The sequence below is a fragment of the Onychostruthus taczanowskii genome, unplaced genomic scaffold, assembly GCF_017590055.1.
Source record: "Onychostruthus taczanowskii isolate IOZ18803 unplaced genomic scaffold, ASM1759005v1 scaffold106, whole genome shotgun sequence".
NCBI classification, from domain to species: domain Eukaryota; kingdom Metazoa; phylum Chordata; class Aves; order Passeriformes; family Passeridae; genus Onychostruthus; species Onychostruthus taczanowskii.
The window spans coordinates 193,930-217,804 of record NW_024497186.1 but is presented as its reverse complement, the minus strand read 5'-3'; the positions used below and the strand labels follow the sequence as shown (position 1 = coordinate 217,804).

At 65.6% G+C, this 23,875-nt stretch overlaps 2 protein-coding genes across 2 annotated transcripts in view; one reads left to right on the top strand and one right to left on the bottom strand.

Annotated features, from left to right (window-relative positions):
• Positions 1–346: 346 nt before the first annotated feature.
• On the bottom strand, positions 347–17,584 carry JAK3 (Janus kinase 3). The gene is made up of 25 exons (XM_041417308.1): positions 17,234–17,584; positions 15,733–15,900; positions 14,777–14,989; positions 13,764–13,887; positions 13,566–13,677; positions 12,755–12,900; positions 11,647–11,929; positions 10,879–11,004; positions 10,647–10,804; positions 9,880–9,991; positions 9,495–9,681; positions 8,714–8,838; positions 8,507–8,641; positions 8,341–8,425; positions 8,142–8,269; positions 7,632–7,770; positions 6,020–6,171; positions 4,860–5,010; positions 4,651–4,790; positions 4,086–4,275; positions 3,365–3,489; positions 2,839–3,011; positions 2,165–2,282; positions 729–839; positions 347–639 (listed from the first exon to the last, which is right to left on the bottom strand). The coding sequence occupies exons 3-25, from the start codon at positions 14,979–14,981 to the stop codon at positions 523–525; spliced, it is 3,342 nt and encodes a 1,113-aa protein (XP_041273242.1). The 5' UTR covers positions 14,982–14,989; positions 15,733–15,900; positions 17,234–17,584; the 3' UTR covers positions 347–522.
• A 503-nt stretch (positions 17,585–18,087) lies between these two features.
• The window catches only part of SLC5A5 (solute carrier family 5 member 5), a 12,178-nt gene continuing 6,390 nt past the window's right edge, over positions 18,088–23,875 (top strand). The window contains exons 1-6 of the mRNA XM_041414937.1: positions 18,088–18,453; positions 20,607–20,672; positions 21,083–21,134; positions 21,237–21,304; positions 21,935–22,089; positions 22,628–22,768. Coding sequence (XP_041270871.1) covers positions 18,088–18,453; positions 20,607–20,672; positions 21,083–21,134; positions 21,237–21,304; positions 21,935–22,089; positions 22,628–22,768 — 848 coding nt within the window. The remainder of the gene's footprint in view (positions 18,454–20,606; positions 20,673–21,082; positions 21,135–21,236; positions 21,305–21,934; positions 22,090–22,627; positions 22,769–23,875) is intronic.

The following is a 23,875-nucleotide window of genomic DNA, read 5'->3' as shown; positions in this document are numbered from 1 at the left end:
CCCATAAATCCCCTAAGTCCCATATTCCCATAAATCCCATAAATCCCATATTCCCATACTTCCATATTCCCATAAATCCCATATTCCCATATTCCCTTAAATCCCATAAATCCCATATTCCCATAAATCCCATAAATCCTGTATTCCCATAATCCCATATTCCCATAAATCCCCTAAGTCCCATATTCCCTTAAATCCCATAAATCCCATATTCCCATAAATCCCATAAATCCTGTATTCCCATAATCCCATATTCCCTTAAATCCCATATTCCCATAAATCCCATAAATCCCATGTTCCCATAAATCCCATATTCCCATAAATCCCATATTCCCACATTCCCATCCCAATTCTGCCATGGAGGGGGAGCGCAAGGAAAAAAGAGGGAAAAGCCGAAGGGATGGCAGGGGGGCTGTGATGTGGGAAAGGGGAGCTGGGGGCTGTGTCCCCCCTCCGTGCCCCCTCAAAGCACAGGGAAGCATCACCACGGGCTGGGGGTCCCGGTGCCACTCTGGGGGGGCGCTACCCCCGAGTTTTGCTCCGCCCATCCCGCAGCGCCTCGATTTTGGGGGACAGCTCCCCAAAAGTGGGTCTGGCGCCGGGGGTGAAGGCCCAGCAGCTCATCATCAGCGCGTACACCTGGGGGGGGGACAAGGGACACGGCGGGGCCATCAGGGGAGGAGGGGCACCCCAGGGACCCCCCGGCAGCCCCGGGGCAGCGGTGTCACCTCCGAGGGACAGCCAGCGGGGGCCGGGAGTCGCCGGTTGTCCTTGAGGAGCTCCAGCAGGTGGCAGATGATCTGCGGCGGCCTCGCGGTGCCCATCATCCGCAGGAATTCCTGCGGGCACGGGGGACAGCCGTGAGCACCGGGACACCCGGGGGCGCCGGGACACCCGGGAGCACTGGGACATCTGTGAGCACCGGGACAGCCGTGAGCGCGGGGACACCCGGGAGCACGGGGACACCCAGGAGCTCTGGGACACCCGGGAGCACCGGGACACCCGTGAGCACCGGGACACCCGGGAGCGCCGGGACACCCGGGAGTGCCAGGACACCCGGGAGCGCCGGGACACTCGGGAGTGTCGGGACAGCCGGGAGCACCGGGATATCTGTGAGCACCGGGACACCCGGGAGCACTGGGACATCTGTGAGCACCGGGACAGCCGTGAGCGCGGGGACACCCGGGAGCACGGGGACACCCAGGAGCTCTGGGACACCCGGGAGCACCGGGACACCCGTGAGCACCGGGACACCCGGGAGCACCGGGACACCCGGGAGCTCTGGGACACCTGTGAGCTCCAGGACACCCAGAAGTGCCGGGAAACCCGGGAGCTCCGGGATATCTGTGAGCACCGGGACATCCGGGAGCACCGGGATACCCAGAAACTCTGGAACACCCGGGAGCACCGGGACGTCTGTGAGCACCGGGACACCCGGGAGCACCGGGACACCCAGAAACTCTGGAACACCTGGGAGCACCGGGACATATGTGAGCTCCAGGACACCCGGGAGCTCTGGGACACCTGTGAGCTCCAGGACACCCAGAAGTGCCGGGACACCCGGGAGCTCTGGGACACCAGGGAACTCTGGAACACCCGGGAGCACCGGGATATCGGGGAGCTCCGGGACTCCCGGGAGCATGGGCACACCCAGGAGCACCGGGACACACGAGAGCACTGGGATATCTGTGAGCTCCGGGACAGCCGGGAGCACCAGGACACCTGGGAACTCTGGGACAACCAGGAACACCGGGATATCAGGGAGCTCCGGGACACCCGGGAGCTCTGGGGCACCCGGGAACTCTGGGACACCCGGTAGCACTGGGACATCTGTGAGCTCCATGACACCCAGGAGCACGGGGACATCCGTGAGCATTGGGACACCAGGGAGCTCTGGGACACCAGGGAGCGTGGGGACATCCATGAGCTCTGGCAGAGCCGGGAGCACTGGGATATCCAGGAGTGCCAGGACATCTGTGAGCTCCAGGACACCCAGGAGCACCGGGACACCCGTCAGCTCCAGGAGCTCCTGTAAGCTCTGGGACACCTGGGAACACCGGGACATCCAGGAGCACTGGGAGCTCCAGGACACCCGGGGGCACCGTGAGGGCTGCGGGGAGCTGGTCCCAGAGGGAATGGCCCCTCCTTTCCAGGGAAACGTCACCTCCGAGGGGCTCTTGCTCTTGGAGCTGTAGGTGAAGAGCTCGTAGAGGAGCACCCCGAAGCTCCAGGTGTCGGAGGCGCAGGAGAAGATGTTGTCAGCCAGGGATTCCGGAGCGTACCTGCCCCGGGAAAAACGGGTTCTGAGCCCCGGGAAAAGGGGTCCTGAGCCCCGGGAAAAACGGGTTCTGAGCCCCGGGAAAAGGGGATCCTGAGCCCCGGGAAAAACGGGTTCTGAGCCCTGGGAAAAACGGGTTCTGAGCCCCGGGAAAAGGGGATCCTGAGCCCTGGGAAAAACGGGTTCTGAGCTCTGGGAAAAGGGGATCCTGAGTCCTCAGAAAAGCAGGTTCTGGGCCCCAGGAGAAGGTGATCCTGAGCCCTGGGAAAAGCAGGCTCTAAGCTCCAGGAAAAGAGGATTCTGAGCCCCAGGAAAAGTGGGTTCTGAGCCCCGGGAAAAGGGGATCCTGAGCCCCGGGAAAAACAGGTTCTGAGCCCCTGGAAAAGGGGATCCTGAACCCCAGGAAAAGGGGATCCTGAGTCCCCAGAAAAGCGGGTTTTGAGCTCCGGGAAAAGGGGATCCTGAGTCCTGGGAAAAACAGATTCTGAGCCCCTAGAAAAGGGGATCCTGAGCCCTGGATCCCGCTGGAATTCCAGCCCTCCCCGTGTGCCCCTCCTCACCAGAAAACGGGGCTCTGTCCGGGCTCCCGCACCACGTAGTAATCCTTGTCCTGCGGGAGCAGCTTGGCCAGCCCGAAGTCGCCGATCTTGACGTGGCTGTCGCTCTCCACCAGGATGTTCCTGCTGGCCAGGTCCCGGTGCACGCAGCGCTGCGCCCCCAGGTACTCCATGCCCTGCCGGGAGGCGGCTGCTGGAGGGCAGCGGGGACACGGCAGTGTCCCCAGGGCTGGGGAACCCCCGGGAGAGGGTCCCTGGGGGCTCATCCCGGCTGGAGCACAGCCCCAGGGGTGAGGGTGGCGCTGCTCCGGCCGGGATGCAGCTGCTGGCAGGGACAGGATCCTGCAGCGTCCCCAGGGCTGGACAGTGACCCTCGGGTGACCCGTGGCATTGCTCCGGCCAGGACAGAGCCGCTGGCAGGGACAGGACCCAGGGCTGGCCCACGACCCGTGGCTGACCCATGGCACGGCTCCAGCCCCATCCCGGGACAGCAGCAGCCCCGTTCCCCCCGTGCCTGCCCCGACCCCACCTTGCAGATCTGCCAGGCGTAGAGGAGCAGCGTCCTGTGCTCCAGGCGGGGCTGGTTCTTCTGCAGGAAATCCCGCAGGCAGCCGTTGGGCAGGAATTCCATCACCAGCCGCAGCCCGCGCATCCCTGCGGCCACATCCAGCGCCGGGATGGCCGGAGTCGGGATCGGGGATCCCTGCCCCGTTCCCAGCCCCGTTCCCTGCCCCATTCCCAGTGTTCCCAGCCCCATTTCCTGTCTATTCCCTGTCCATTATCTGCCCCATTCCCAGCCTCATTCCAGGCTCCATTCCCAGCCCATTCCCAGCCCCATTCCTCCCCCATTCCCAGCCCCATCCCTGACCCATTCCATGTTCATTCCCTGTTCATTCCCAGCCCCATTCCTGCCCCCCATTCCTCCCCCATTCCCAGCCCTATTCCTGCCTCATTCCCTGTTCATTCCCTGCCCTATTCCCTGTTCATTCCCAGCCCCATTCCAGGCTCCATTCCCAGCCTATTCACAGCCCCATTCCCAGCCCCATTTCTGCCCCACTCCAAGTTCCATTTCCAGCCCATTCCCTGCCACACTCCCCTCCCATTCCCAGCCCCATTCCTGTCCCATTCCCTGTTAATTCCCAGCCCATTCCCAGCTCCATTCCTGCCCCATTCCCAGCCCATTCCCTGCCACATTCCTGCCCCATTCCCAGCCCATTCCCTGCCCCATTCCTGCCCCATTCCCAGCTCACCCCGGCTGTAGCAAACGCCCCGGTACCGGACGATGAAGTCGTGCTGCAGCGAGTGCAGGATTTGGATCTCCCGCTCGAAATCCCGAATTTCCTTGGCCGAATCCTGCTGCAGCTTCTTCACTGCCACCAGCTCGCCCGTGCTGTCCCCCAGGGGGTCGTAGCGGCACAGTTCCACGCTCCCGAAATTCCCCTGGATGCAGGGAACTGGATGTTGGGGTGCCCCCCAATTCCCAGTGCCACATCCCCCCAAAATCCCCCCCACATAGAAGGGGATGCTCAGGAATTGTTTCTCAGCACAGCCAGGATGTCCCACACCCCAAATCCAGGAGGGAAGAGCAGCTGAGCTGAGTTTTGGGGTTCGGGTTTTCCTGGAATTGTTTCTCAGCACAGCCAGGACGTCCCACACCCCAAATCTGGGAAGGGAAGAGCAGCTGAGCTGAGTTTTGGGGTTCAGGGTCTCTCCTGGAATTGTTTCTCAGCACAGCCAGGACGTCCCACACCCCAAACCCGGGAAGGAAGGAAAGAGTGGCTGCACTGAGTTTTGGGGTCTCTCCTGTGCCCCCACCTTGCCCAGCAGCGAGATGTACTTGAGGTGCCGCTCCTGGAAGTGCTCTGGATCCTGGCTCATGGCCAGGGAATCGCGTCCCCAAAAGCCATCCCGGAGCGTCACATCCGCGGGGGACAGGTCCAAGAGCAGCTCGTAGTCTGCGGGAGGGGGGGGATGAGGCCAAGGTGGGGTCCCCCGGTGCCCCCCCAGCCCGTTGCCGTGCCCACCGGAGGTGATGAGGCCGTTGAGGTCGCGGATGAGGGCGCGGAAGCAGGGCCGGCGCGGGGGCTCGTACTCCATGCACTGCGCCACCAGCGCCGCCAGCTCCGGCCAGCGCGGAGCCGGGAGCTGCTGGCGGCTCCGGTAGAATTCCAGCTTCTGGGGGAGAGGGGGAGAGGGGGGTCAGGGGGTGCGGGACCCCCAAAGAGCCCCTGAATGGCTCTGAGATGGGGGAGGGTGCAGCGGGACGGGGCAGGAGAGGTGGGATGGGATGGGATGGGATGGCATGGGAATATGGGATAGGATAGGATGGGATTTATGGGATGGGATGGGATTTATGGGATGGGATCCATAGCAGGGAATGGGATGGGATTTATGGGATGGATGGGAATATGGGATGGGATCGGGATGGGAATATGGGATGGGATGGGAATATGGGATGTGATGGGATTCATAGGATGGGATGAGAATATGGGATAGGATGGGATGAGATGGGATTTGTGGGATGGGATGGGATGGAATTTATGGGATGGGATGGGAATACAGGATGGGATTTATGGGATGGGATTTCTGGGGTGGGATGGGATGGGATTGGGCAGGGAAGAAGGGCTGGGATGTAGCAGGAAGGGACAGGAGGGCTGGGGAAGGAGGATTTGGATACAGTGGGATTGCAGGCCAAGGGTTAGGATAGAACGGGATGGGGCAGGATGGGACAGGAGGGTTGGGACCAAGTGGGATGGGGCAGGAGGGTTGGGATAGAAGGGATGGGGCAGGAGGGTTGGGATAGAAGGGATGGGGCAGGAACAGGAGGGCTGGAGAAGGAGGATTTGGATACAGTGGGATTGCAGGCCAAGGGTTAGGATAGAACGGGATGGGGCAGGAGGGGCAGGATGGGACAGGAGGGTTGGGACCAAGTGGGATGGGGCAGGAGGGTTGGTATAGAATGGGATGGGGCAGGAGGGTTGGGATAGAACGGGATGGGCAGGAGGGGTGGGATAGAACGGGATGGGGCAGGAGGGTTGGGATAGAAGGGATGGGGCAGGAGGGTTGGGATAGAACGGGATGGGGCAGGAGGGTTGGTATAGAACGGGATGGGGCAGGAAGGTTGGGATAGAATGGGATGGGGCAGGAGGGTCGGGATCCAGCGGGATGCCGGGATCAGCCTCACCTTTTGGGGCTCCAGCAGGCTCAGGGGCATGTTCCCCCCGCTGAAGATCTCCCAGAGGGTGGCTCCGAAGCCCCACTTGTCAGCTGGCAGTGCCAGGCTCCCAGGGTCGCTGACACACTCGGGGGCCACCCACGGGATCCTCTCCACCAGCACTGCGGGGTGCCCAGCCCCCCTCAGCACCCACTGTGGGGGCCCAGCACCCCCAGCACCCCCAGGACCCCCCAGGACACCCCAGGACCCCCTCACTCACTGTCCCGGGCCAGGAGGGTGATGCTGACCCCAGGGTGGGTGAGTTTGATGGAAGGGATCCAGAGCCCACAGCCAGGAGCTGGCTTGGAGGATGAGCACAGGACCCCAAACCCAGAACCAGGACCTTGAATCCAGAACCGGAACCCCAAACCCCAAACCAAACCCCAAACCCAGAATCTGAACCCCAAACCCAGAATCTGAACCCAGAACTAGGACCCCAAACCAAGAACCAAGACCTCAAACCGAGAATCCAAAACTCAAACCCAGAACCAGGATCCCAAACCCAGAACCAGGACCCCAAACCCAGAATCCAAACCCAGAACCCAGAACCAGGACCCCAAACCCAGAACCACGACCCCAAAACCAGAATCCGAACCCAGAACCCAGAACCACGACCCCAAACCCAGAACCATGACCCCAAACCCAGACCTGGGACCCCAAACCCAGAACCAGGACCCCAAACCCAGACCTGGGATCCAGAGCCCACAGCCAGGATTCCCCATGGAGGATGAGCACAGGACCCTGAACCCAAAGGCAGAACCCCCAGGCCAGCACCCCAGGACCCCCCAGAACCCCCAGACTCACTGTCCTGGGCCAGGACGGTGACGCTGACCCCGGGGTCGTTGAGTTTGATGAAGGGGGGGCTCCCCCCGGCCGCGTCCCCCTCCCGTGCCAGCAGCACCTTCTTAGCAGAGACGTTCCCGTGCGCGATCTTCTTGTCCTCCTGCATGGGGGGAGAGGGGTCGGGACCCTCAGGGTGGTCCCACACACTGGGGTGGGCTGGGGGGAGCACCAGGGATGGGTGGGGGCTGTGGGGTGGAGATGGATTGGGGGCTGTGGGGTGGGGATCAATGGTATCCATAGGATGTGGGGTGTGGGACTTGTGGGATGGGGGAACCAGGACCCTGAACCAGGACCCCAAACCCAGACCTGGGATCCAGAGCCCACAGCCAGGATTCCCTGTGGAGGATGAGCACAGGACCCCAAACCCAGAACCAGGACCTTGAATCCAGAACCGGAACCCCAAACCCCAAACCAAACCCCAAACCCAGAACCAGAACCCCAAACCCAGAATCTGAACCCAGAACTAGGACCCCAAACCAAGAACCAAGACCCCAAACCCAGAATCCAAAACTCAAACCCAGAACCACGACCCCAAACCCAGAACCACGACCCCAAAACCAGAATCCGAACCCAGAACCCAGAACCACGACCCCAAACCCAGAACCATGACCCCAAACCCAGACCTGGGATCCAGAGCCCACAGCCAGGATTCCCCATGGAGGATGAGCACAGGACCCTGAACCCAAAGGCAGAACCCCCAGGCCAGCACCCCAGGACCCCCCAGAACCCCCAGACTCACTGTCCTGGGCCAGGACGGTGACGCTGACCCCGGGGTCGTTGAGTTTGATGAAGGGGGGGCTCCCCCCGGCCGCGTCCCCCTCCCGTGCCAGCAGCACCTTCTTAGCAGAGACGTTCCCGTGCGCGATCTTCTTGTCCTCCTGCATGGGGGGAGAGGGGTCGGGACCCTCAGGGTGGTCCCACACACTGGGGTGGGCTGGGGGGAGCACCAGGGATGGGTGGGGGCTGTGGGGTGGAGATGGATTGGGGGCTGTGGGGTGGGGATCAATGGTATCCATAGGATGTGGGGTGTGGGACTTGTGGGATGGGGGAACCAGGACCCTGAACCAGGACCCCAAACCCAGACCTGGGATCCAGAGCCCACAGCCAGGATTCCCTGTGGAGGATGAGCACAGGACCCCAAACCCAGAACCAGGACCTTGAATCCAGAACCGGAACCCCAAACCCCAAACCAAACCCCAAACCCAGAACCAGGGACCCCCGGGACCCCCTCCCAGCGGCGCGGGCTCACCAGGTAGTTGAGGGCGTAGGCCAGCTGCTTGGCCACCGTCAGCCTCCAGCCGGTGGTCACCGCGCCGCGCTTCTTGCGCAGGTACAGGTCCAGGGGCCCGTGCCGGACGTGCTCCTGCACCATCACACCTGGGGGCCGCCCGGGGGGGGTCAGGGGGTGCCCCGGTGGCACCGCGGCCGCCGCCCCGCCGGGCACTCACTGTCCTTGCCGAGGCTGACGCCGTGCAGCAGCACCAGGTGTTTGTGGGACAGCTGGCTCATGGTGCTGGCGGCCTCCAGGAAGGACTGGGACAGGGACAGACGGCTCAGGGCGGGCCTTAGGGACCCTTAGGTGACATGGTGGAGGTGGCAGCGCCACCCCCTCACCTCCAGGCAGTTGCGGTGGCTGCCGTCCATGACCTTGAGCACCACCGGGGTCTGGCGGGCTCCGTCCTCCCCGTCCTGCTCCCGTTTGACGCCTTTGTAGATCTGGGTGAAGGAGCCCTGGCCCAGGCTCTCGCCCTGGGGGACACGGGGACACTGCCGGGGGGTGCCTGTCCCCCTGTGTCACCCCCCCGTGGCCCTGCCCCGTACCCGTGTCAGGCTCTGCGGGTCGATCTTGTGGAACATCATCTGGTGCAGGCTGCGGCGCCGGGGCACCGGGGGGGACCCGGGGGGACAGGGGACCCCGCTGCGCACGATCAGCAGGTTGGACTTCTCTGGGGGGCAGAGAGGGCCTGAGGGGGGGCTTGGGCAGGGGAGCCCCGGCTGGTGACCTCACACAGCCACCCTGTGACGTCACAGCCGGCTCTGTGACATCTCAGCCGCTCTGTGACATCACAGCCAACTCTGTGACATCACGGCTGCTCTGTGACATCATAGCCCACTCTGTGACATCACAGCCACTCTGTGACATCACAGCCGCTCTGTGACATCACAGCCAGCTATGTGATGTCACAGCTACTCTGTGACGTCACACCTGCTCTGTGATGTCACAGCCCCCTCTGTGACATCACAGCCACTCTGTGACATCGCAGCTGCTCTGTGACATCATGGCCACTCTGTGACATCACAGCAGCTCTGTGACATCATAGTTCACTCTATGACATCACAGCACACTCTGTGACATCACAGCTCATTCTATGACATAACAGCCACTCTGTGACATCACAGCCGCTCTATGACATCACAGCCACCCTGTGACATCACAGCCGCTCTGTGACGTCACAGCTCACTCTATGACATCACAGCCACGCTGTGACCTCACAGCTCACTCTATGACATCACATCCACTCTGTGACCTCACAGCTTGCTCTATGACATCACAGCCACGCTGTGACCTCACAGCTTGCTCTGCCATGCCCCCCGGTGTCACCTTTGGGCCGGGGGGGACAGGCCCTCTCCAGGCGCATGGGTGCCCCCTCGGCCTGCAGCCCACGGTGCCCGTAGGTGCCCAGCAGCTCCCGCAGGCTGCAGAACCTCCGCGCCACCCCCGACAGCCACCAGCGCCCGTCCTCGTCCCGGCGGATCCGGCACCGCTTGTAATCCCGGCCGGAGCGGGTCTGGGGGGGGGAAGCACCGGGGTCAGCACCGGGGTGACCCCCCGGGACCCCCCCCAAACCCCTCCTGTCCCAAAGGGACGCCGCGGGTGGCACCGTCCTCGTGTCACCGCCCCGCGAGTGCCAGGGCCGTGCTGCCCTCCCGGTGCCGCGGTCGTGACGCCCCCCAAGCCCCCCCGCCCGGTGTCCCGGGGGTCTCACCTGCACGCACACGGTCAGCAGGTAACTGTCGAAGTCCTGGGGGCTGCGGCGCAGCAGGAACAGCCCCGGGGCGCCCCCGGCCGCCTCCAGCTTGCTCACCGCGAACTCGGCGCTGCCAAGGGCAGGGACGGCCGCGGTGACACTTGGGGACACCCCCTGTGCCCTCCCCCTGTGCCCCACCCCGTGCCCACCCTGTAGGAATGTGCCCCTTGCTGACAGAGTGACAAAACTGTCCTTTGTCTCCTCAAAAAGGAAAAAAAGCCCAGAAGTTTCTCTCCTCAGTTAGGTGAAAAGGCACCTCATGGGACCTGGGGGACGTCACCTCAAACTTGAGGATGGCCAGTTGGGCAGGAGCCCAAAAGTCCCGCCTTTAAAAAGTCCCTTCTAGCAATTTATTAGAAAAAGAAGAGAACAGAGGAACTAATGGCTTTTGTGAGGTGTTTTACTCAAGAACCTCTGGCACCTGGCTTGTTTTTTCGCTGTAGAGAGTTTTGTTATTTTGCCTTTTATTACAATTTTTTGTTTCCAACGCTGCCACAGAAGCCATCCTGCTGATTTTATACCTTCTAAGGCAGCTGAGCTATCTTAGGTGTGACATAAATCTCCAAGAGCTCGTGAGACCTGCCTCGAGGAGACCCCAATTTCGCAACCCCTGTGCCCACCCCTCCCCAAACCCAGCAGATCCCCGTGGGGACCCGCCCGCGCCGGGGGTGGCTTCGTCCCCTCCGTCCCCTGGGCTCGGGGTGCCCGGGGGGTCCGGTACCCACCTGATGGGCCCGTGGCACTGGTTCTCCAGGTCCTCCAGCAGCCGTGGAGGTGCCACCTCCCTGCAGAAGTAGTGCTGGGGGTCCGCCGTCAGCCGGTAGTATCCATCCAGCAGAGCCACGAAGGAGCGAGCCTCCCGCAGCGTGGCGAACTCCACCTCCTGTGCCAGCCTCCGTGTCACCCCCTTGTCCCCTGCAGCCCACCGGGGGCTCCCCAGCCCCGTCCCGAGCTCACCAGCACCCGGTTGTCCGTCTTGGTGACGGTGACGAGCCGGTTCTCCACGGCGCCGCCGTCGCGGCTCGGCGCCTGCTTGATGCTGATGTCGGCGATGTCGGGGAAGTCGCAGAAGTGCTGGCGGCTCTACGAGGTGACAGCAAGGGTGACAGCCCCGTCCCCAGCTCCCCAGTCACCCCGTCCCCAGCTCCCTGCAGCGCGCCCAGCCAGGGTGACAACCCCATCCCCAACTCCTCACAGCACACCCAGCCAGGGTGAGGGTGACAACCCTGTCCCCAGCTCCCTACAGCACAGCCAGGGTGAGGGTGACAACCCTGTTCCCAGCTCCCTACAACATACCCAGCCAGGGTGACAACCCTGTCCCCAACTCCCTATAGTGCACCCAGCCAGGGTGACAATGCTGTCCCCAGCTCCCCGCAGCACATCCAGCCAGGGTGACAACCAGGGTGTCAATCCTGTCCCCAACTCCCTACAGTGCACCCAGCCAGGGTGACAACCCCGTCCCCAGCTCCCCGCAGCACACCCAGCCAGAGTGAGGGTGACAACCCCGTCCCCAACTCCCTACAGCACACCCAGCCAGGGTGACAACCCCGTCCCCAACTCCCTACAGCACACCCAGCCACGGTGACAACCCCGTCCCCAGCTCCTCACAGCACACCCAGCCACGGTGACAACCCCGTCCCCAGCTCCTCACAGCACACCCAGCCAGGGTGAGGGTGACAACCCCGTCCCCAGCTCCCCGCAGCACACCCAGCCGCCCCGGATCACCTCGGAGCCGCCGCAGCTCCAGGCCACGCCGCCGTCACCGGACACGTGGATGGCGACGGGCGCTGCGGATCCGGGCGAGCGCACGTGGAAAATCTCCTCGCTGCGGTGGCGCTGGAGCCGCTCCAGGTCCAGCAGGTACTTGAGCTTCAGGTGGGGCCCGTCGGCCTGGCAGCCCCCCAGGCGCCGCAGGGATTTGCCGAAGCGGAGCCGGAGGCGCTTGCGGGTGACGAAGTTGTGCTGCTGGATCTGCGAGCGCAGCGGCGCCGGCAGGCACGACTTGTAGCTGAGGGGAGGGGAGTGTCACCGGGGGTGTCACACTGTCACCGGGGGTGTCACACTGTCCCTGGGGGTGTCGCACTCTCCCCATGGGTTTCAGGCTGTCCCCAAGGATGCTGGGCTGTCCCCAGGGGCGTCATACTGTCCCCGTGGGTTTTAGGCTGTCCCCATGGGTGTCACACTGTCCTCAGGGGTTTCAGGCTGTCCTCATGGGTGTCACACTGTCCCCAGGGGTGCCACACTGTCCCCATGGGTTTCAGGCTGTCCCTAGGGGGGTCACACTGTCCCCATGGGTTTCTGGATCTCCCCATGAGTTTCAGGCTGTCCCCGGGGGTGTCACACTGTCCCCAGGGTTTCAGGCTGTCCCCAGGGGTGCCACACTGTCCCCATGGGTTTCAGGCTGTCCCTAGGGGGGTCACACTGTCCCCATGGGTTTCTGGATGTCCCCATGGGTTTCAGGCTGTCCCCATCCATGCCGGGCTGTCCCCAGGGGTGTCACACTGTCCCCAGGGGTGCCATACTGTCCCCAGGGATTTCAGGCTGTCCTCATGGGTGTCATACTGTCCCCAGGGGTTTCAGGCTGTCCTCATGGGTGTCACACTGTCCCCAGGGGTGCCACACTGTCCCCATGGGTTTCAGATTGTCCCCATCCATGCTGGGCTCTCCCCAGGGGTGCCACACTGTGCCCATTGGTTTCAGACTGTCCCCAGGGGTGTCACACTCTCCCCATGAGTTTCAGGCTGTCCCCGGGGGTGTCACACTGTCCCCAGGGTTTCAGGCTGTCCCCAGGGGTGCCACACTGTCCCGTGAGTGCCACTGTGCCCTGTCTCACCTGACGTGGCTGCAGACCTGCGCGGGGCTCTGCCGCTGCTCCCTGGCGATGCGCAGCATGTCCAGCACGGCCAGGCTCAGGCACTGCTCCTGCGTGGGCAGGCTCAGCCCCACGGCCACGCGGCCCCCGATGAAATCACTGCGGGACTGGGGGGCCACGAGGCTCAGGGGGGCTCTGCCATCTCCTGAGACCCCCCCAGACACCCCGGTGTCACCCTCGTGTCCCAGAACCCCCAGGGAGTCACATCCTTCCCAGGCTCTGCTTCCCTGTCTCTGGGGTATGGAGGAGGAGGAAGAAGAAGAAGAAGAAGAAGAAGGAGAAGAAGGAGAAGAAGAAGAAGAAGGAGAAGAAGGAGGAGAAGGAGAAGAAGGAGAAGAAGGAGAAGAAGAAGAAGAAGGAGAAGAAGGAGGAGAAGGAGAAGAAGGAGAAGAAGGAGAAGAAGAAGAAGAAGGAGAAGAAGGAGGAGAAGGAGAAGAAGGAGAAGAAGGAGAAGAAGAAGAAGAAGGAGAAGAAGGAGGAGAAGGAGAAGAAGGAGAAGAAGGAGAAGAGGAGGAGGAGAGGGGTTAGAACACCCCAAAAACACCCCTGGCATCATCCTGGTCCCCACAGGTGACAAAGAGAGCCCAGGGGATGACAATGATGATGATGAAGAGGAGGAGGAGTGGAAGAAGAGGAGGAGAGGGGTCAGAACACCCCAAAACCACCCCCAGCACCATCCTGGTCCCCACAGGTGACAAAGACAGCCTGGGGGATGATGATGATGATGATGATGATGATGAGGGAGAGGAGGAGGCAGGCTGGCAGCCCTCACCTGGGCAAACAGGTAATCAATGACGGGATAATCCAGCACGGGGCTGGCCCGGCCGTTCAGCAGCTGGAAGCGGTGGGACTGTCCCAGTCCGCACCAGTTGGGGAAGAAAAACCTGCCGGGGACAGAGGAGGGGTCTCAGGGCTGCGTCCCCCAGAGGGCAGGACCCCCGGAGCTGCCAGGGAACGGGGGGAGCTGCACCTGAGCCTGTACACCACGAGCTGGCTGCGGGACTCGTCCACGGTGAACACGTGGTTGGGGGGGAACCAGCAGCTCAGGTCCTCCGTGGCCAGGGCGAAGAGCGGGTGGCACACGGGCAGCACGCCTGGGCACCGACCAGGCTGGGACCCGAGCCCTGGCCAGGGCTCAGCTCGGGGCTGAGACCCCGCACCCACAGGCAGGATCCCCTGTGGAGGATGTGCTCGGGACCCTGAGCCCATCAGCGGGATCCTGAGCTCACGACTGGACACCAAGTGCACAGCCAGGACACAAACCCCACAGCCAGGACACAAACCCCACAGCCAGGACCCAAACCCCACAGCCAGGACACAAACCACAGAGCCAGGACCCAAACCCCACAGCCAGCACCAAAACCCCACAGCCAGGACACAAACCCCACAGCCAGCACACAAACCCCACAGCCAGGACACAAACCCCACAGCCAGGACACAAACCCCACAGCCAGCACACAAACCCCACAGCCAGGACACAAACCCCACAGTCAGGAGCCAAACCACACAGCCAGGCTACAAACCCCACAGCCAGGACCCAAACCCCACTGCTGGGACACGAACCCCAGAGCCAGGACCCAAACCACAGAGCCAGGACCAAAGCCCCACAGCCAGGACACAAACCCCACAGTCAGGAGCCAAACCACACAGCCAGGCTACAAACCCCACAGCCAGGACCCAAACCCCACTGCTGGGACACGAACCCCAGAGCCAGGACCCAAACCACAGAGCCAGGACCCAAACCCCACAGCCAGGACACAAACCACAGAGCCAGGACACAAACCCCACAGCCAGCACACAAACCCCACAGTCAGGACACAAACCCCATAGCCAGGACCCCATCCCCACTGCTGGGATCCAGAGTCCACAGCCAGAATTCCCTGCTGAGGACGAGCACAGGACCCAAACCCCACAGCCAGGATACCCCACACCCGGACCCCTCTCCCAGGCGGGTGCCCCGAGCCGCCCCTGCCCGGCGCTCACCGCAGGCCTTGGCAGCGCGCACGCAGAGCTCCTCGGCCGTGTACTCGCCGAAGGTGAAGCTGAGCGTGCCCGCGGCGCTGCCCGGGGCCCGGGGCGGGGCGGGGGCCCGGTGGTACAGGAACACCTGCAGGGTGCCGCTCTCGGCCGACGAGAGGCTGCAGGAGCGGCCCCCGATCAGCGGGGTCTCCTTGCCCAGCGGGGCCATGGCGGGCGCTGCAAGGAAAGGGAGGCTGGGAGTGACCCCCTTGTCCCACCCTCATCATCCTCGCCGTGGTCAAACCCCGCGGCAGCACCCGCAGGGCTGCGATGGGCCCCTCCTGGGAAGGAGGGAGGGGAAACTGAGGCACGCGGTTGGATATCCCCCCTCTCTCCCAGCCTGTCCTACCCTCCTGGCCGCTCCTCTTCTGCCTCAGTGCTCCCGGTGTGAGCAGGGGGGACCCAGCTCCTCCCCAGCTCCATCCTGGGCTCCTCCCCGGCTCCATCCCAGCCCCATCCCCGGCTCCATCCCAGCCCCATCCCCTGTTCCCTCCCTGTTCCATCCTGGTTCCATCCCCATTCCATCCCTGGTTCCATCCCAGCCCCATCCCGGTTCTGTCCCTGGTTCCATCCTGGTTCCAACCCGGTTCTATCCCCACTTCCATCTCTGTTCCATCCTGGTTCCATCCCTGCTCCATCCCTCTTCTATCCCAGTTCCATCCCGGGCTCCATCCCGGCTCCATCCCTGGTTCCACCCCAGTTCCATCCTAGGCCCCATCCTGGTTCCATCCCGGTTCCATCCCAGTTCCATCCCCTGTTTCATCCTGGTTCCATCCCAGTTGAACCCCAGTTCCATCCCAGTTCCATCCCAGCCCCATCCCAGTTCCATCCCGGTTGAACCCCAGTTCCATCCCCGGCCCCATCCCGGTTCCATCCCGGTTCCATCCCGGCCTGGCCCCCTCCCGCAGCCCCCCCGGTACCTCTGCCGTGCCAGGGGCCTCACTGCGGGCCTGGGGAGGGGGTCCCGGAGGGGCTGCGCTGCCAGATCGGGGCTCTGGGGGTGCGTAGGTGGCTGCGAGCGAAGGAGAGATAAAAAATCCCCCGGGGCGACTTCCTTCCTGCCCGAGGCCTCCTGGGCGTGCGGCTTCCTGCCAGGGGAGGGGGGACAACATGCGACACCCCGGGGCACAGCCAGGGGGTGGCTGGAGGGTGAAGGGCTGGAAACCTGGGCACCCTCGGGGACCCCTCTGGGCACCCTCGGGGACCCCTCTGGGCACCCCCGGGAACACTCTGGGGACCCCCGGGGACACTCTGGGGACCCCCGGGGACACTCTGGGGACCGCCGGGAACACTCTGGGGACCCTTGGGAACCCTCTGGGCACTCTGGGGACCCCTGGGAACCCTCTGGGCACTCCCGGGGATGCTCTGGGGACCACCAGGGACGCTCTGAGGACCCCCAGGAACCCTCTGGGCACCCCTGGGGATCCTCTGGCCACCCCCGGGGTCCCATCGGGCCACCCCCGGGGTCCCATCTGGCCACCCTCGGGGTCCCATCTGGCCAGCCTCGGAGACCCTCCGGGCACCCCTCGGTGCTGGCGCCGTGGGTACCACAGGTACCGAGGATGCTCTGCCCGGGCAGCTCAGCCACGGCGCTGCCAGCCCTCCCTGCCCCCCATTACTGCCACCCCCAGTGCCCCTCCTGGCCCCGGTCCTGTCGCCGGTGCCACCGCGGGGCTGGGCGTGTGCCAGCCCCGGGCCCGTGCGGTGTCGCACGTCCCCGCCCGGCGGATGTGGCCCAAAGTCGCTGTTTTTTCCCCTGGAGCTGCTCCAAGCCCGGCGAGGAGGCGGCGCAGCGGTGGGGAGGGGAAGGGGTCCTGTCCTGCCCTGTCCCCCCACCGGGGACACTTGGTGGGGACAATGCCACCACCAGGGCTGGAGGCAGGAACAGGGACCCTCGTCCCCCCCGCGGGGACAATTCAAAGGGGGCGGTGGCCCCGTGGTGACACCGGGGAGGGGACGGGGACCTGGCCGTGGTGTATGAGAGGGGACGGGGCCTTCGTGGTGACAGCTGGGAGGGGACAATGACTCCGTGGTGACACCTCGGAGGGGACGGTGCCTTCATGCTGATGGGCTGGAGGGGACAGTGACCTCGTGGTGACGGCCTGGAGAGGACAGCGCCACCACGGTGATGACCTGGAGGGGACAGTGACCTCGTGGTGATGCTGTGTAGGGGACAGTGACCTTGCAGTGACACCTCAGAGGGGACAGTTCCTCCGTGGCCACACCGTGGAGGGGACGGTGCCCCCGTGGTGACACCCTGGAGGGGACTCTTCCCCCTTGGTTACCCCTCGGAGGGGACGGTGACACATCAGAGGCCACACTGCCCGCACAGCAGCTCTGTCCCCACCTCAGGGCTCTTCCCCTGCCCCAACCCCGACCTCACCCGCGGGGTTTGGGACAAGAGCCTGGAAATCCCCAAACCTGTCCGGACCCGGGCGGGACAAGGTGGCGTTGGTGGCAGGGAATGAGGAAACGGTGCCAGCCCCACGCCCGGTGCCACGTATCCCTCCAGGAGCCACCGTCCTGCCCCGCCACCGCCGCGGCTCAGCGCCGGGGCCCGGAGCTCCGCGGCACCGCGGCCGTCCGGCAGGGAAGGGGTTATTTATGGCCACGGCCGCCCACAGCTCCATCCTCCCCGCCGCGGCTCCCTCCCCGACGGCCTGAACGTGCTGGAGCAGCCCGAGGCATCGCCGGGCCCTCGACAGCTCCGGGGACGCGGCAGGGACCCCTCCCCGGGGAGCAGCCCCCGCTCGGCTCCTCGGGCTCGGCGCAGCCGGTCCGTCCCGCTCGGCCGGCAAACAACCTGCTCCTGCTGGGGTAAAGGTTTCTTTCGGGTTTGTTGTTTTTTCCCCTCGGCTGGAGATAAATTTGGCTCCGCCGGAGGCTCTGCCCCTCCTTGTTTGCGCTGCTTTGGGGAGGGGTCTCTCCCTCTCTCCCTCCCGTGTCCCTCCGGGTGCCGACGCTTCCCTGGAGCCGGTGACCCGGGAGGGATCGGGGCAATTCCCCTGCCAAATTCTGGCTGTTCCTCCTCGGACTCTGCCCTTTGGCACCCCTTGGCACAACCCGCTCCTGGGAAGGGCACAGAGGGCACAGGGTGCGGCACCAAATCCCGCTGCCCGCTCCTGCTTCTCGCTCGGCTCGCCCATTCCAGGGAATTCTCTCTCCCTCCAGTCTCCCCCCTCGGATGCGCCGCTGCCGCCGAGCCCCGGCCTAACCCCGCTCCGAGTCCCACCCTCAGCTGCTCCTTTTGGGGTCCCCCCCAGCCCTAAGCGACCATGGCAGCTCCGCAGGGACCCCAGGACGTGCGGGAGCTCACCTTCAGCCCCTGGGATTACGGAGTCTTCGCGCTGATGCTGCTGATCTCCACGGCCATCGGGCTCTTCCACGGGCTGGCCAAGGGCGGCCAGAAAACCTCGGAGGATTTTTTCACGGGCGGCCGGAGGATGTCGGCGCTGCCCGTGGGGTTGTCGCTGTCCGCCAGCTTCATGTCGGCCATCCAGGTGCTGGGGGTGCCGGCCGAGGCGTTCCGCTACGGAGCCAAATTCCTCTGGATGTGCCTGGCGCAGATCATCAACAGCGCGCTCACCGCGCAGCTCTTCCTGCCCGTCTTCTACCGCCTGGGGCTCACCAGCACCTACGAGGTGGGCACGGCGGGGACACGGCGGGGACACGGCGGGGAGGGGTCCCGCGGGTCGGGGAGGGACCCCCAAAATACCAAGGGAGGGGTGAGAGGGGCTGGGAGAGACCGCCCAGCGCCCGGGGCAGGGGGTGAGAAGGGTCGGGGGATGAAGAGACCCCCAAAACCACAAGCGAGGGGGGGAGAGGGGGTGGGAGAGACCCCACAGCACCCCGAGCAGGGGGTGAGAAGGATCAGGGGATACAGAGAGCCCCCAGAAACCCCAAGGGAGGGGAGGAGAGGGGCTCGGAGAGACGCAGAGACCCCCCAGAATGCCAAGGCAGAGGAAACGGGGTCCCACGGGGCTGCGAGGGGACGCAGGGACCCCCAAAACACCAAGGGAGGGGGTGAAAGGGGGTGGGAGAGACCCCCCAGCACCCCGAGCAGGGGGTGAGAAGGGTCAGGGGGGAGCTCACCTTCAGCCCCTGGGATTACGGAGTCTTCGCGTTGATGCTGTTGATCTCCACGGCCATCGGGCTCTTCCACGGGCTGGCCAAGGGCGGCCAGAAAACCTCGGAGGATTTTTTCACGGGCGGCCGGAGGATGTCGGCGCTGCCCGTGGGGTTGTCGCTGTCCGCCAGCTTCATGTCGGCCATCCAGGTGCTGGGGGTGCCGGCCGAGGCGTTCCGCTACGGAGCCAAATTCCTCTGGATGTGCCTGGCGCAGATCATCAACAGCGCGCTCACCGCGCAGCTCTTCCTGCCCGTCTTCTACCGCCTGGGGCTCACCAGCACCTACGAGGTGGGCACGGCGGGGACACGGCGGGGACACGGCGGGGAGGGGTCCCGCGGGTCGGGGAGGGACCCCCAAAATACCAAGGGAGGGGTGAGAGGGGCTGGGAGAGACCGCCCAGCCCCCGGGGCAGGGGGTGAGAAGGGTCGGGGGATGCAGAGACCCCCAAAACCACAAGCGAGGGGGGGAGAGGGGGTGGGAGAGACCCCACAGCACCCGGAGCAGGGGGTGAGAAGGGTCGGGGGATGAAGAGACCCCCAAAACCACAAGCGAGGGGGGGAGACGGGGTGGGAGAGACCCCACAGCACTCGGAGCAGGGGGTGAGAAGGGTCGGGGCATGCAGAGACCCCCAAAATCAAAAGCAAGGGGGGGAGAGGGGGTGGGAGAGACCCCACAGCACCCCGAGCAGGGGGTGAGAAGGATCAGGGGATACAGAGAGCCCCCAGAAACCCCAAGGGAGGGGAGGAGAGGGGCTCGGAGAGACGCAGAGACCCCCCAGAATGCCAAGGCAGAGGAAACGGGGTCCCACGGGGCTGCGAGGGGACGCAGGGACCCCCAAAACACCAAGGGAGGGGGTGAAAGGGGGTGGGAGAGACCCCCCAGCACCCCGAGCAGGGGGTGAGAAGGGTCAGGGGATACAGAGACCCCCCAGAAACCCCAAGGGAGGGGATGAGAGGGGGTGTGAGAGACGCAGAGACCCCCAAAACCCCAAAGGAGGGGGTGAAAGGGGCTGGGAGGGACCCCACAGCACCCCGAGGCTGGGGGTGAGAAGGGTCCCCACCCCCGGGGGGTTGGGGGGGACGCAGAGACCCCCCAGAATCCCAAGGCAGGGGGAACGGGGTCCCACGGGGCTGCGAGGGGATGCAGGGACCCCCAAAACCCCAAGGGAGGGGATGAGAGGGGGTGGGAGAGACGCAGAGACCCCCCAGAATCCCAAGGCAGGGGGAACGGGGTCCCACGGGGCTGCGAGGGGATGCAGGGACCCCCAAAACCCCAAAGGAGGGGTTAAGAGGGGCTGGAAGATACCCCCCAGCACCCCGAGCAGGGGGTGAGAAGGGTCGGGGGGACGCAGGGACCCCCAAAACACCAAGGGAGGGGGTGAAAAGGGGTGGGAGAGACCCCCCAGCACCCGGAGCAGGGGGTGAGAAGGGTCGGGGGGACGCAGGGACCCCCAAAACACCAAGGGAGGGGAGGAGAGGGGGTGGGAGAGACTCAGAGACCCCCCCCCCAGAATCCCAAGGCCGGGGGAGCGCGGTCCCACGGGGCTGTGAGGGGACGCAGAGACCCCCCCCCCAAAACCCCAAGCCGGGGGTTCTGGGGGTCCCTCGAGCCCCGCTCAGGGCTCGCTCCGGGGTGGCCCCGGCGCTCTCCTTGTCCTTGTCGCAGTACCTGGAGCGGCGATTCAGCCGGAGCGTGCGGCTCTGCGGGACCGTGCAGTACGTGGTGGCCACGGTGGGTGCGCGGTGGCCTCGGGGACAGCGCGGGGACAGCGCGGGGCTGGCAGCGGCCCTGCCCCGAGCCCCCGGGGAAGCGGCCTCGGCCCCGTGCTCGTGTTTGGGCTGGCTCGGAGCGAGCGCGGCGCGGCGGGGGCGCTGCTTGCAGAGAAAACCGCGCTGAGCCCCCCGCCGTGGCACCGGCGAGGGGACCCTGAGACCCCTCGGGGACCCTGAGACCCCCCCCGGGGACCCTGAGACCCCCCTGGGGACCCTGAGACCCCCTGGGGACCCTGAGCCCCCCTCGGGATCCAGAACCCCCCTCGGGACCCTGATCCCCCCTCGAGACCCTGAGTCTCCTCTCGGAAACCTGTCCCCCCCTGGGGTCCCCGAACCCCCCCGGGTATCTGAGCCCCCCTGTTCCCGCAGATGCTCTACACTGGGATCGTCATCTACGCGCCCGCCCTGATCCTAAACCAAGGTGTGCGGTGGCGGGGGGGGGTCTCCCCGTCCCTGTGTCCCCCCCCCAGGTGACAATTCCCCCCCTCAGCACTGTCCCCTGTCACTGTCACTTCTCCCCCAGTGACCGGGCTGGACATTTGGGCGTCGCTGCTGTCCACGGGGGTCATCTGCACCTTCTACACCACCATCGTGAGCGGGGGGGCCGGGGGGTCCCCAGGGGTGTCCCGAGTATCCCGGGGGGTGTCCCGGAGGGTCCCGAGGTGTCCCGGGCTGTCCTGGGCTGTCCCGGGGGGTATCCCGGGTGTACCGGGGGTCTCTGGCTGTCCTGAAGATGTCCTGGAGGTGTCCCGGGGGTCTCTGGCTGCCCCGGGGGGTGTCCTGGGGGTCCTAGTTGTTCTGGGGGCTTTCTGGGGCATCCCGGGCTGTCCTGGGGGTGTCCCGAGGTGCCCCGGGGGGTGTCTCGGGGGGTCCCGGGGGATCCTGGGGTGTCCCGAGGTGTCCCGAGGTGTCCAGGGGGGTTCCGAGGTGGCCCGAGGTGTCCCTGGCTGTCACGGGGATGTCCCGGCGGGGGTCCCGGGCTGTCCCGGTGGTGCCGGTGGTCCCGGTGGTCCTTGGCTCTCCCGGTGATCCCGGTGGTCCCGGTGGTCCCGGGGCTGTCCCGGGGCTGTCCCGGTGGTCCCAGGGCTGTCCCGGGCTGTCTCGGTGGTCCCGGTGGTCCCGGGGCTGTCCCGGTGATCCCGGTGGTCCCGGGGCTGTCCCGGTGGTGCCGGTGGTGCCGGTGGTCGGGGTCCGGTCGCTCAGGGCGCTGCCGTGCCGCAGGGCGGGATGAAGGCTGTCATCTGGACCGACGTGTTCCAGGTGCTGGTGATGCTCGCGGGGTTTGTGGCCATCGCCGTCCGGGGGGCGCTGCTGGCCGGGGGTCCCGCCGAGGTGCTGAGCATCGCCAGCAACGGCTCCAGGCTCAACTTCGCCGAGTGGGTACCCCCAAAATCCCTCGGGACCCCCCTGACCCTGCCCGGGCATCTGTGGGGTCATCGTGTCCCCCCAAAACCCGCGGGACCCCCTTGCCCTGGGTGTTGTGGGTCACTGTGTCCCCCCCGAACCCCGCGGGACCCCTCTGCCCCTGCCCTGGGATCTGGGGTGTCACCGTGTCCCCCGAACCCGCGGGACCCCCCTGCCCGGGGTGTTGGAAGGGGTCACTGTGCCCCCAAAACCCGCGGGACTCCCCTGACCCTGCTCTGGGATCCCTGGGGTCACTCCCAGACCCCCTCACCCCCCTCGCCGGGATCCGTGGGGTCACTCCCAGCCCCCATCCCCCTGTGCTGAGTTCTGGGCTCACCCCCAGCCCCTCCCGGGGTCTCTGGGCTCACCCCCAGCCCCTCCCGGGATCTCTGGGCTCACCCCCAGCCCCATCTCGGGATCTCTGGGCTCACCCCCAGCCCCTTCCGGGTTCTGGGCTGACCCCCAGCTCCCCCGGGGTCGGTGCCATGCCGTGCCCCGGGCCGTGCCCAGTTTCAGCCCGGACCCGCGCCGCCGGTACACGGTGTGGACGTTCGTGCTGGGCGGGACGCTGCTCTGGCTCTCCATGTACGGCGTCAACCAGGCGCAGGTGCAGCGCTACGTGGCCTGCCGGAGCGAGAGGGAGGCCAAGATGTGAGTACGGACCCCCTCGGGGTCATCGGGACCCCCGGGAACCCTCCGGACCCCTTCGGCATCCCCCGGGATCGCTGGGAACCCTCCGGACCCCTTTGGGATCCCTGAGACCCCTGGGAACCCTCCAAAACCCCTCGGGGTCACCGGGACCACCGGGGACCCTCCGGACCCCCTCGGGGTCACCGGGACCCCCGGGAACCCTCCGGACCCCCTCGGGGTCACCGGGACCACCGGGGACCCTCCGGACTCCATCGGGGTCACCGGGAACCCTCTCGGTCCCCTTGGGATCCCTGGGAACTCTCCAGACTCCTTTGGCATCCTGGGAACTCTCCAGATCCCCTCGGGGTCATCGGGACCCCCGGGAACCCTCCGGACCCCCTCGGGGTCACCGGGACCCCCGGGAACCCTCCGGACCCCCTCGGCATCCCCCGGGATCGCTGGGAACCCTCCGGACCCCTTTGGGATCCCTGAGACCCCTGGGAACCCTCCAAAACCCCTCGGGGTCACCGGGACCACCGGGGACCCTCCGGACCCCCTCGGGGTCACCGGGACCACCGGGGACCCTCCGGACTCCATCGGGGTCACCGGGAACCCTCTCGGTCCCCTTGGGATCCCTGGGAACTCTCCAGACTCCTTTGGCATCCTGGGAACTCTCCAGATCCCCTCGGGGTCCCGGGAACTCTCCGGGTCCCCCCGGGATCCCCAGGGATCTCCGGGATCCCGGGAACTCTCCGGATCCCGCCCTGGGGGTCGCAGAGGGGAGGGGAAGCTCTGGCAGGGGGGGTTTGCGCCCTGCCAGGACCTTGCACCCCTTAAAGGACCCTGAATTCCCCTGACACCCCTGGCGGTGCTCCAGTTGCCCTGGCAGGACCCTGACCCTGTGTCCCCTGTGTCCCCCATGACCCCGGTGTCCCCCTTGTCCCCGTGCCCCCCATGCCCTCCCATGCCCCATTCCCCCCGTGTCCCCTGTGTCCCCCATGACTCCGGTGCCCTCCGTGTTCCCCTTCCCCCTCGTGCCCCTCCTGCCCCCCATGTCCCCCGTTCCCTGCTTCCCCCCCCGGTGTCCCCTGTGTCCCGGTGTCCCCCTTGTCCCCGTGCCCCGTTCCT